The following is a 12403-nucleotide window of genomic DNA, read 5'->3' on the forward strand; positions in this document are numbered from 1 at the left end:
AGTTGTGAAGTTTTTATGACGATGTGACACCCTTGTTGGTGATTTGTTTTGAATTAAATCCGTATTATAATGCGAATATTCCTTGTGGATTAGAACGGTATTACAGAAGCTCCCTCCACCGAAGAATCCCTCACAGGTAAGGTGATCATTGACAAAGGGAGGAAGAGTTCGAACCAGAAGATACTCTCACCCTAAATACCCTAAATACGGGAGATTCATCACTCTCAGAATGACTAAACAAATGAATAGAAAATGCTCATATATTAAAAACTTGAACGATACTCTAATATTTCATCGAGGAATAAAACATCTTATTTCCATCTCGGAAATATCTGGAAAAAAAAGGTCAAATTTTAAAAGTTAAATTTATGAAACTTTGTAAAGATAGTTTTGAAAATATCAATATTATAAAAGTGACAAATTTATAAATTATCCTGCAAGTCTATTATTCAATAATTTAATAACGGATATAACAAAAATCAGAAAAAGAGAAAAAAAATCAAAAAGAAAATGCAATAGAACTTCCTTCTTTTGTCTGAATATTTGAGATCCTCCAAATTTGAACCAATTGAAAATTACTGAAAATTCCTCGTTTCCTTCTCTCATTATAAAAAATGAAAAAATTAAGTAAAACCTACTAAGAAAAAGATAGCACAATATCTTCCACTCCCATTCATTTTCCTCCATCTAAACCTACCCTTAAATAAATTACATTCACTAACACCATTACTAAACTAGCTTAAAAAATAGTAAAAATTATTCATTTTGCAGGTTGCAGGCTCACAGGCTCACAATTTTCCTGCAACTTTCCATTCTCCCATTGTTTAACAAGATCATTGTATCCCTTAGCATAATCAATAGCAAACTCTGCCATTGAGCTCATCGCACTCGACATTCCACCGCAAAGTACCTTAACCGCAACCTCCACCACTTCTTCTTTTTCCTTCTTACCAACTTCCACTATTTCCATATTTCCATTCGATCCAACTATCACATTTTGAGCAGAATCTTCTTTTAGTTGTTGAGAATAGAAGGAACCTAATCCAGCTGCGAACAAGTCTAGACCCTCAAGCACCGCTGTTTCTTGTATGGCGTCTAGACGTCTTGACCACTGAACACAAAGTCCAAACAAAGGATGACTGCAGCTAGACCTTCTAGGAGAGGATATTAATTTTGATGCATCGGGTTCGCATCTCATGCATCGGAGAAGCCAGCCGGTTATTGCATGAATGTATGATCTCTGAGAGGAAATCCATGACTCGAAAGTGTTTCGCCAGTTCCTCAACTCGGTTTCAAGAATGGAGGCTGAGAGTGCAAGTTTCAGTGGATCGGTTATTGACATGGAGGAATGTTTTCGGGCAGCAATGCCGTCTAGAATAATGTTGACTTCTTCCATGGTTTGCTTCTGTGTTTGATGACATTCTGCCATCACTTTCCACATCTTTGCTAGCCTGTAGTTTGTATTTTCAATCGTAAGATACATTACGGATACACGTGGATCATAACATGAAGCATAACAATCACAAAATGAATGTGTAATTTACATACCCTTGCAACATTTTAAGAAGCTGGGGATGCAACTCTTCATCCCTTAAGGTTTCGATTCTCCGGGAAATAGCTTCAACTGAGTGTATTGAAACTGTTATCTGAGTGCGTAGATCTCTAATAGCTAATCTTGTTTTATCCACAGAAGAAGGCTCCTCCCCTTTTATATCATGGTTCTTCAGTTGCAGACATTTCTTCTCATACGCAAGGCGAAACCGTGTTCCGGACTGTTAAAGAAGAAAGTAGCCATAGCATTAAGATTCCTATTATCAATATTGTATAAACCATAAGCACAATATTATTGTGATTTTAATTCTATACCCTAACTTCCTCGTAGAGCTTCTTCTCCCATGTATATAACCGGTCTAACGTTGATTGATGACTGGCAGACAACATGCCACCTTCCCCTGACGGAGGATCATTGATGTCTTCATAAGCTTCATCCCTAGAGTTTGAAAAATTCATTATACTTTTTGACGGAGACGAGCTAGAAGAAGCTGAGCGAAAAAGAGCTACTGGATTCAACAATCTTGATGCTGCAAAAGAATCATAATTTAAATCTATGTTCCTGAAAACTTACAAATAGATATAGAGTTAAACAAAAATGATCTACAAATGCAAGATTATTTCGATATACAATTCAGTATACACTTTCACCAAACCTGACAGTTCATTAGAAGTGGATAAGTGCTGAACTTTCTTAGCCTCTAACAGTACCGAGACATCATTGGCTGCATTACATACAACTGTGAATTGAGCTTCAAGATCCTTGATCACTTCTGCCATATTCGCCGGTCTTCGGTTTACATAAACTGTAAAACCAGGTGTTTCTTCGTTAGCTTCTTGATTATCAATTGCAATTTCTTGATGGCTAGATTCCATATGACCCGAAGTTTGAGATTTTGATACTTGAAAACACTCGCCACCATTGACTTGAGCAGTTTCAGTTTTAGCATCTGTTCCCTCCTTTTTCTCTTCCTTATGTTCATCGACATCTTTAACTACGGCTTCTTTTGAGGAATTCACATCGATTTCGTTCCTTTCTTCTGCTACATTTCTCTTAACGACAAAACCCTCTTTTTTAGTATCCTCTTCTTCATGTTCCAGGTCCGGTATTCCTTCTTCTTCCCGAACTTGCCTCAGTTCTCGATTCTCAGCATCCATAACAATCTCGTCAAGGCTACATCCATTAGGGTAACCGTAATAGTCCAACGACATAAACGGATTCCAAAAGGAATCCCACTGAGAAGAAGACCGTGGTGGTGAAGTCGGAGGGATAGCAACGGGTCTGTTATTCGGAGAATAAGCGAAAATCGACGCATTCATAGACGAGGCTTGCATACCAAAATAACCATCATTCCCATATTGGTACCTCGGAGGAGAATACACCTCAACACGACCCATTTCCTGCGACGGAGGCTTTTCTTCAACCGAAATCACTGGATTACCACTCGACCTCGAGTAACTCACTTTCAAAGCTGTAGTACTCGATCCAACCTCAATTGTTTCCGGAGTAGCTTCGTTCTTCACAGGCGGCGTCACGATCGAATCCAGCGAGAACTTTAGTCCTTCATCTCCTTCAAAATACTCCAGCAAAGCAGCAGATACCCTTTCGAGAGACCTAATATACGCGACATGTCCATTCGCAAACTGAGTTCTATGCTCAACAGCCTCCTTTATGAATCTCTTTCTATCTTTACAAATCTGAACCGCTTCTTCATCATCCAGCTTTGATTGAGAACATCCCATTTCTCACTTCACTTCAAATTCAAATCCAAATTCAAACCCTATGAATATATCCAATCTCACCTTCGCATTTGAAATGAAAATCAAATAACTCACTTTTATAAATAAATCTCCACAAATCTGTTATCTGCATAAAAACAAAGAAATCTTAATATAAATAAAAATTAAGGAAAAATTCTAAAAATGGAACATTAACCCTAAACCCTAAAATTAAAAAATCATAATGTATTATCATCCAAGTGAATAAAGTTTGATTCTTTTCTTAATTTTCAAGTAAGGGTTGTCGAAAAAAGAATAATTAAAAGCAAAAACAATGAAAAGAAAGATAATCAATATTAACATTGTAGCGAATTGGAAGAGAAAAGGTACTATGGTTTGATTTGATTGAGATGAACAGTGAACTGAACCTTAGAACTGTACTTACCTGAAGATAGAGAGTGGAAAATTGATGAAGGTTTGATCAGAGAGAAGGGAATGAGGAGAGACGTTGAAATGAAGTAACGGTCAAATATTTGAAGGGAATAGGGTTGGAACAATAAAACGACAAATGGTAGTAACAAAAAATAATGTACTCTTGAAGTGTTTTTTAACTGAAAAAAAACAAGGAATGTTGGAACAATAAAGAGGCGTAATTTTTTGGGATTTTTAATTTATAGCTGTTATTATCTATTATTTATTGTAGGGGCGGTTTTAAAAGAAAATTAATGGGATGAAATAAATTTAAGAATTTTTTGATATGGAATTTTTTGAAAATGACAAACAAATTTATGTAATTTGTTCAATATTAAAATAAAAGTGTTTTTAGATAAATAATTAAAAATATTTTAATTTAAAATTTTATGTTTTTTAATAGGAGCTCTTTATAAGTTTATTTCAATAAATTTTAAGATATTATAAAAAGACAACAAAATAAAATAGTAAATTGATTTTTTTTTATATTTTACTAGTATAATTAAAAAATTCTAATTTTATTAGTGGAGTTTCTATTTTTATTTTTTCTTAACAAATTCAAATCAATATAACGTAAAAAAAAAAAAAAAAAGACAATCATCAAATTTTATATTTCATACCTAAAAACATCAATAATAGAAAATTTATATTTTATCACGAAGATATATTATTTTAATATCAAAATTTGTTATTTAAACTTATCTAGTAAGAGGAGTGCTAGCAACATTCTCCAACACTTATTTTTTTTATTGGTTAAAACATGTGAAGGTCCCTCATTTTGAAAATGGATCCCACATAAAATGGTAAGACCCACACATGTTTGAATCAATAGAAAAATGAGTGTTAGAGAGAGTGTTAAAAAGAGAGTGTTGCTAGCATTTCTCTATGACTTTTTTCATACAATATTAAGATTAAAATATATTCTTCTTAAGTCGAGATTTTACTTCTTTTCAATTCAACTTTTTTATGTTTTCCTATTTGTAACCAAAAAAATTCACAACTTTTATAGAAATATTTATTTTACAAAGAGAAGGAAACTCTTATTTACAATTGGAGTATAATGTAAAGAAACAAGAGCATTTTTAAAATGAGATATGAGAGGACAAATATCTACTAATAGATTAAATAAAAATTATTTATTAAAATGTTAATGTGAATATTAATTTCTCTCTTTTAATTAATTTAATAATTAATGATAAATCTTTATTTCTCTAATTTCTTATTTTAAAAATGATCGTAGTTGATACATCTCCCCCAATTTAATTCAAACAACAACTACAAAATTATTACTTTTCTGTTCTTTCATTGCTACAATAATGTAAAATGTTAAAACATATTCTAAAATGCAGTAAATAAGAAAGAAGGATATAATATTAAATTTTTTTAGTTGAGAAGTGAACGCTCTCCTTTAAATAGGAGAAAGATTTGGACAAGAAAAGAAAAATGATTCAGAGTTGCTCTCTCAGCAGCACTGACTTACCCAAAAACTTTTATAACGGGATAATATATATAAATTTATTCCAACTCCACTTTATATTATTTATATAAGTAATATTTATTTTCTTACAATTTATTTGATTTAATTAAAATTAAATAATTTTATTTTCTTTAATACCAATAAAATATTATATATTAGTACATTATTAATATCCTCTTATATAATTTTACATTTAATTTTTCATAATATTTGTAAAATTAATTATCAATAATTATAATTGTTATTAATAGTATTATAGATCATTCTAATATAATATATGATATGTTTTCTTATTGTTACAAATTTTATTAAAAGTCCAATTTCTTGATTTTAAATTTGCACCATATAATAATATAATAATATTATCACATTATTATCATATAATGCGACAGCATGTGTTTGGAACAGCGTTTGTAAACCATTTCTCGCGTCCCAAGACATTTTTGACGTGAAAATCATGTGAAAAATCTGAAGCTCCAAATTAGAGTGTTGAAAAAACGTACGTCTAGGCTACTGGAAACATAAAAGCAAATAGACTCTAAATCAACTAGAATAAAATCAAATTGATGAAAGAAGCAATGATAGTATATCGTTTATGATGAAAGCTTCTTTCAGTAAATATAGTTAATTAACAATTAACTAATTATATCAACATATATAACAAGTTAATAATATAAATATACTGGGGGCATCAGCCCACACCATTCATAATGTGGGTCCGTTTTTGCTCATCGGTTAGCTTGTGATGCTAATCGATTAGATTAATTATTTTGAAAATAAAATAATTAAGTTCAGAGTATTATCAATGTATTATCGATTAAAAAGGTTTATAATCGATAAGGGGTGAGTTTGTTCCATAATTGATTAAACATATGTTTTTTTTTTCCTTCCTAATTGATTAGCATAATGCTAGAAATGAATTTTATAAACATTATGAAAAACATGAAGTTTGTAAAAACTTTTTAAGTGTGTGCATATTATTTTATATTATTTTATTACTTTGAGAGTTTGAGAGCTGATGACACTTGTTATACATTATTTATCATAAATTAATAAAAAAGGACTCCAGATCTAATAAGATTTTAAGGTTCTAATGTTTGCTATGAAGAATTCCTTTGTGTTATAAAATAAATTTTAAAAATAATTTTTTTTAAAATAAAAAATACTATTCACCGTATAAATACGGTGAACAGTGTATATGGTGTATGTATTTGGTGTAAGATTGAGTGTACAAAATATTTTTATTCCTTCATGATACTCATAATTATTTTGTTTAATTCTTTTATGAGGAGGAAAATATTTAATCCAAGAGTAAGTGTAGAAGACTTACTTCAAATTTTAACCATTGATTTTCATTAATCTAACGGTTTTAATTGACCATTTAATCTAATTATTTTTGAAAATATTTTTCTATATTAAAAATTAATTAAAGTCGTTAGATTAATGATAATTAATGGTTAAAATTTGGAGTAAGTCTTCAATACTTACTCAAATATATCCATCCTCTTCTTTTATTATTATAAAAGTAGAATTCATAATTACATGCACACATGGAACCTCAATTATTAGTTTTTCACCACACCAATAATAAAAATAGTTGCCATATTAAAAACATAACTTGTAAAATACATTATTGTTAGGTTAAATAACAATACGGAGTCTGCCAAGCTTATTGCTGCAATTATGGTTTTAGAAACGACAAAGAAAAACAATTACAAGCAGTTTTGGATAGAAATGAATTGTAGATTTGTGGTCAATTCTTTCAAAAACCATGCTTTGGTGCCTTGAGATCTTCGGTCTCATTGGCTTCGTTGTTGGGAATACACGCTTCATATTGATTTCAGGATCATTCACAACTTTCAGGAAGCCAATTTTTATGCAGATATCTTGGCTAGCATAGGTTTAAAATCCAAAACTACATCCTGGTTTAATCATGTTCATAATGATATTATTTGTGATTACTTGTTAGACAAGCAGGGTACCTCTAGGATTAGACTTATCATCTAAGGAGTTTTGGTTTGGTCCCCCTTGTGTAATTGATTTTCTTTTTGTTTAATGATATTTGGTTAAAAAAAGGTTAAAATAAAGTGACAGAAACAAATACACCGTATAAGAAATAATTAGCAAAATCTATATATTCTTGTTGCCCCAATTTGTTTTTAATAAAAGTATAGTTAATATTATGTGGATTGATCTCCACACTCCACACATGATCAGAGTTAAAAGCAAGCCTTAAATGTGCTAACCTACCATGACGTTAGTTTTTTTCTTTTATAGATATGAGACATAATACAAACATTTGTGAAGTTAAAACCATATAATATTTTTATATGTTAGGGTGGCAAATAGTTTTTTTTATCACAACAAACTCAATGTAATTCATTAATCAAAAGGTGTTCAATACAATGAGGAATCGAAACTAACATACTACGTCGAGCCCAAGAATTGGCCGCTCTCGCAAGAGAGTGAGCAACCAAATACGCTTGACGTTTGACAAACTTTACCTCAAAGTTTGGAAAGGAAAGCAATAAACTACGAATGGACTCAATAATAAGATAAAACTCGGAATCACCCTTTCTGTTGGATTGGATAGCTTGTGTCACAAGGCAAATAATTTTAGCCCATGATACATTGGAACTATTATGTTTGTAAAATAATTAAGCATTTTTAAAAATAAGATTCCTGAAAGATGATCAAAGCATTCAAACATAGAAAAAGAACCTGCTCAACAATTTATTCAAGTTAGAATATATTTAAGTAATAGAGCTAGAAATTCTCTAATTGTTGTTATGAATTAAGTGGTTAACCATAGCCACTAGATGATATATCTCATAGGGAAATTCTGCAACATTTCAAACAAATATTCTTGTAATATAAGATTCTTGAATTTTTTCTAACAAGGAATATATTAATGAGAGTATTAGGAGTATTCAAAACCTCATTACAAAATCGAGGAGGAAACTCGGAACAAAGAGAAATTACATATCAAATGAGACCTAGCTTAAGTATTGCAATGACAATTGACAAGACTCAAAGAAATTACATTTGATTACGTAATTTCATCGAAGAAAGACCACTTCCAAACTAGCACCTTAATGCACCAAATCGTATCCGACACGCTCCATTTGTCATTTCTAAACACTGCCTCATTTCTATTCTTCCAAATGCCCCAACAAACCGAAATCCAAATTAAACCTTCACAACCCTTCTTCACTTTCCTTCTTCTAAAACTATCCAAAGCTAAAAGAAAACTCCTCAAAAAACCGGGTTCCTCTCCCAAAACCACCCCACACCAAACCAATATCAACCTCCAAATCTCCTTAGCAAAGACACAAGAAAAAAATGTGTTTTAACGATTCCATATTTTCCTTACAGAAAACACTACAATGATCAGAAGGAGAAGAAAAAAACACCTCTTACAAAAAGAAGGTATTTTGTAGGAAGTTTTTTCAACACAGATCTCCAAGAAAAAACTTTGAATCTATAAGAAATTTTCATCTTCCAAATCAGCCTCGTTGCTTTCTCCAATTCGATAATAAAAACCGACTTCAAATGATTTACCGTTAGGACCTCATAACAAGATCTAACCAAAAAACCTTCCTCAACCTTTGGTTTCCATATCACCATATATTCCTTCTCACAATCCGGAACCTCGTGACATAAAGAATACTTTAAAACTTGTAACGTATTCCAACTCTCCAAAATCTTCTCTGCTTGAACTCCCAAATTATTCTAAATCAAACAATTATTAACCCATTCCCATTCCCCCACCACCTCCACCACCTCTTCCTTTAACTCCAATGAAGAATAAAGATCCGGAAAAGTGGTTCTAAAGTTGACACCTCTGAACCATATAATCTGCCAAAATAAAATCGACTTCCCATTTCCTAAAACGAATTTACACCTTTTATCAAAATCTCCCTCTTTATGTATTTTTTTCCAAAGATAAGATGTCTTTCCACCAGGTAGAAGCTAATATGTATGAAAATATCAGATACTCGAATAAAATCTGAAGGAAGAACTTCCCGTATCTAGGTGATAACATCTTCTTCCATAAAGAATCGCTTTCTTGGAAAATCCTCCATTTCCATTTCGACAAAAGTGCCACATTAAATTCCTCCACCAACTTCAAACCTAAACCACCCTTTTCAAGAGGAAGACAAACAATGTCCCACCTCACCCAGTTTATCCTCTTTTTCGCTTCACTTTCTTCCCATAAGAATCGACTTTGTATCCTAGTTATCTCTCTGCAAATTTGAACTGGGGCCCTGTAAAAAGACATAAAGAAAATATGCAAACTGCTTAATACCGATCTCAATAAAGTGATTCTCCCTCCGAGACTTAAGAATCACCATTTTCCAACTTGTAAGTCTCTTCTTTAACCTCCCAATTAATGGTTGCCAAAACGAAATCCTCATAGGATTTGATCCAATCGGGATCCCAAGAAAAGAGAAACATTTACTCTCGATTCTACAACCTAGAAAGTTAGTTGTCGCCCTCAAGAAATTATCGTTAATATTGATACCTATCAGTTTACTCTTGTGATAATTTACTCCAAGATCTGACACCAATTCGAAAGCCCTAAAAACCACTTTCAAGGTCCAAACTTGTTTCCAACTAGCTCCCCCCGCCAAGAAATTATCGTCTGTGGATTGAAGGATTTCCAAGTTACATTCCCCTTGATGCTAATAACCCTAAAGTCTCCAATTTTCGATGCTTTTCTAACCAACCCCGCCAAACCCTAAGAAACCAACACAAACAGAAAAGGAGAAAAAAGGTCTCCTTGTCTTAAACCCCTTCCTACACAAACTCTTTTGTTGGACTTTCGTTCACTAAAACCGACATGTAGCTTTTGAACACCACCGCCTCCATCCACCTCATCCATAAGGCACCGAAACCCATCCTTCCCATCATATACTTCAGAAACCCCCGATAGACTTTATCATACGCCTTTTCAAAGTTGACTTTGAAAAGGAGGCAATCTTTTTTCTCCTTAGTGACATAATCCACCAACTCATTTGCAACAAGAACACCATCAAGAAGTTGTCTACCCAGAACAAAAGCAGATTGACATTCAGTATGTCATTTAGAACCGTTTTGAGCCTTGCAGCCAACAACTTTGCAATGATTTTATATAAACATCTCACCAAACAGATTGGACGATAATCGTATAAATCCAATGGGTTTTCTTTCTTCGAAATTAGCGTTAAAAAAGAGGAAGTAATAGTCTTGGCTAAAATTGAATACATGTGAAAGTCACTGACAAACAGAATGAAATCATCCTTAAAAAAATACCAACATTTTCATAAGAAGAAAAAGTTGTATCTGCCGGGTCCGGGGCTCTTTGAACCATCACAGCCCCAGACAACATCCCTTATTTTCTTTTGCTTTTTTCTTCTTGTTGTCTTTTACACTTTAGGAATTTCTTGAAGTTCTTCACCATTAGCGACACTGTTAAATGGACTTCATACGAGAATAAATGGAATTCACATAAGTCCTCTCTTGTTCTTGGAGTCACTTGTTCAATAAGTAGGATCAAAGTCTAACTCCTATTAAAGTCTAATTGTCCCATGAGGAAGGAATTAAATTCAGGTTATTCACTAAACAAACCACCAAAGTTTAACTTTTATTTGGAAGGTTATGAAAGACGGTTCATTTTTTCCAACACATGAAGTTAACGGTGTTCTTGTGAATAAAGAAAATAAATACGATTGGAATAAATATGAGAAAGAAAATGTGCAACATGGTTTGAAAGAAAAAACATATGAAATTTTGTTCTATGGGGACGAATGTTGGACCATATGTCTCAGCCAAAATGTTCAACATCCTAAACCAGAATTTAACAAATAATAGAAAACGAGATGATCAAACATAAAATAATAAAGAGCACAAGAGAATTGATAACCCAGTTCGATACAACCTCACCTAAGTTTGGGGGGCTTCCAACTCAAGAAAGGAAATCCACTTCTCAATAGTATTAGTAAAATTAGTCTTAGATGAATAACTCTTGTTCAATGTCTCTTCCTAATATTTCCTGTGTCTTTCTATTTAGGACTCCCATAAATATGAGAAACCCTATCACTTTTTTTTTCTCAATCACTAACCTTGGTGATTACAACTCAAATAACAAACCAAACTCTATGCCTTCAGATGTGAATGCAGGCGCTAGAGTGGTGAACAAACAATAACATAAACAAAAGACTCAAAATATAAATCCTAGCACAAAGATTCTTCAATACTTGCACATCTTCAAATGTTAGATTTGAGTCTCCTTAAATAGCAACGAAATCTGGACTTTTCTCAAATGAGCATAAGATTTGATCACATCCAAATTTATAGATGATTTAGTTTTGATTTATTTTTCCAAAAATCCTCCAAAAATATTTGATTTGTTTTGATTCAAATTTAAATCTCCAAATAAATAAACTTGATCCTATTCAATATGTCAAACAAACCTAAATCATACATTGCCAAGAGATAACAACAAATCACATAGAACAACAAGATAAGTGCCAAAATGTAGTTATTTTGTGTATGTAAATAGTGGCACTTATCGATACTTTTTGTTAATACCGTTTGAATAATTCCCCGTTTTGTGTATATTTGTATCGTTTGTGTTTTATTACGTTTTCATGTAAATATGTACCGTTTGATAGTTTTGTTGTATTGTTGTAGGTTTTGTTGCGTTTTCGGAGCCTCGAGGAATAAAGTGTCGAAGACACGACTGCGAACACATTGGAAATAAAAGTTGATGTTCTGGTGTAGGGCGCGTCGCGCCGAGTTAGGGCGCGTCGCGCGCTGTAGGAGCAAAAGAAAATAATTTTGGCAGAACTGAGGGCACATCGCGCGCTAGGACGGTTTGGTAAATTTATAAAGGGCGCGTCGCGTCGAAGTAGGGCGTGCTGCGCCCGCTGCGAAATTCAGTTTTTGTATAAATAGTTCAGAACAGAATTTTTTAGGTTTTTATCATCCATTTCCCCCTTGGATTGGCTCTGGTCCATTTTTGATAGTTTAGAGGCTTAAGAAACACCATTGGATGCTACATCATATGGATTGACTATGGATTTGTCTCGATTGCCTTGACATGGTGAGAGTTTCTGGTTCATCTTCTTTCTTCCCTATGTTTCATTCCAATGGTGAGTTTTGTATGTATATTTCTACTCTTATTGTATGTACATTTGTCGA

The 12403-nt window shown here is 32.7% G+C and overlaps 1 protein-coding gene across 1 annotated transcript; it reads right to left on the minus strand.

Annotated features, from left to right (window-relative positions):
- Positions 1–531: 531 nt before the first annotated feature.
- Positions 532–3833, minus strand: LOC131601147 (protein ROLLING AND ERECT LEAF 2-like). Its single transcript, XM_058872908.1, has 5 exons — positions 3716–3833; positions 2208–3418; positions 1867–2081; positions 1549–1772; positions 532–1451 (listed from the first exon to the last, which is right to left on the minus strand). Exons 2-5 carry the CDS (start codon positions 3292–3294, stop codon positions 761–763), a joined length of 2217 nt encoding a protein of 738 aa, XP_058728891.1. The 5' UTR covers positions 3295–3418; positions 3716–3833; the 3' UTR covers positions 532–760.
- Positions 3834–12403: the final 8570 nt, after the last annotated feature.

This window comes from Vicia villosa, linkage group LG1 (genome assembly GCF_029867415.1).
Source record: "Vicia villosa cultivar HV-30 ecotype Madison, WI linkage group LG1, Vvil1.0, whole genome shotgun sequence".
NCBI classification, from domain to species: domain Eukaryota; kingdom Viridiplantae; phylum Streptophyta; class Magnoliopsida; order Fabales; family Fabaceae; genus Vicia; species Vicia villosa.

Coding starts and splice junctions, on each gene's coding strand:
- LOC131601147 (XM_058872908.1), bottom strand. CDS start 3,294: ATGGGATGTTCTCAATCAAAGCTGGATGATGAAGAAGCGGTTCAGATT. Junction 2,082..2,207: donor CACTTCTAATGAACTGTCAG/GTTTGGTGAAAG, acceptor ATTCTTTTGCAG/CATCAAGATTGTTGAATCCA. Junction 1,452..1,548: donor CTTCTTAAAATGTTGCAAGG/GTATGTAAATTA, acceptor TACAAACTACAG/GCTAGCAAAGATGTGGAAAG.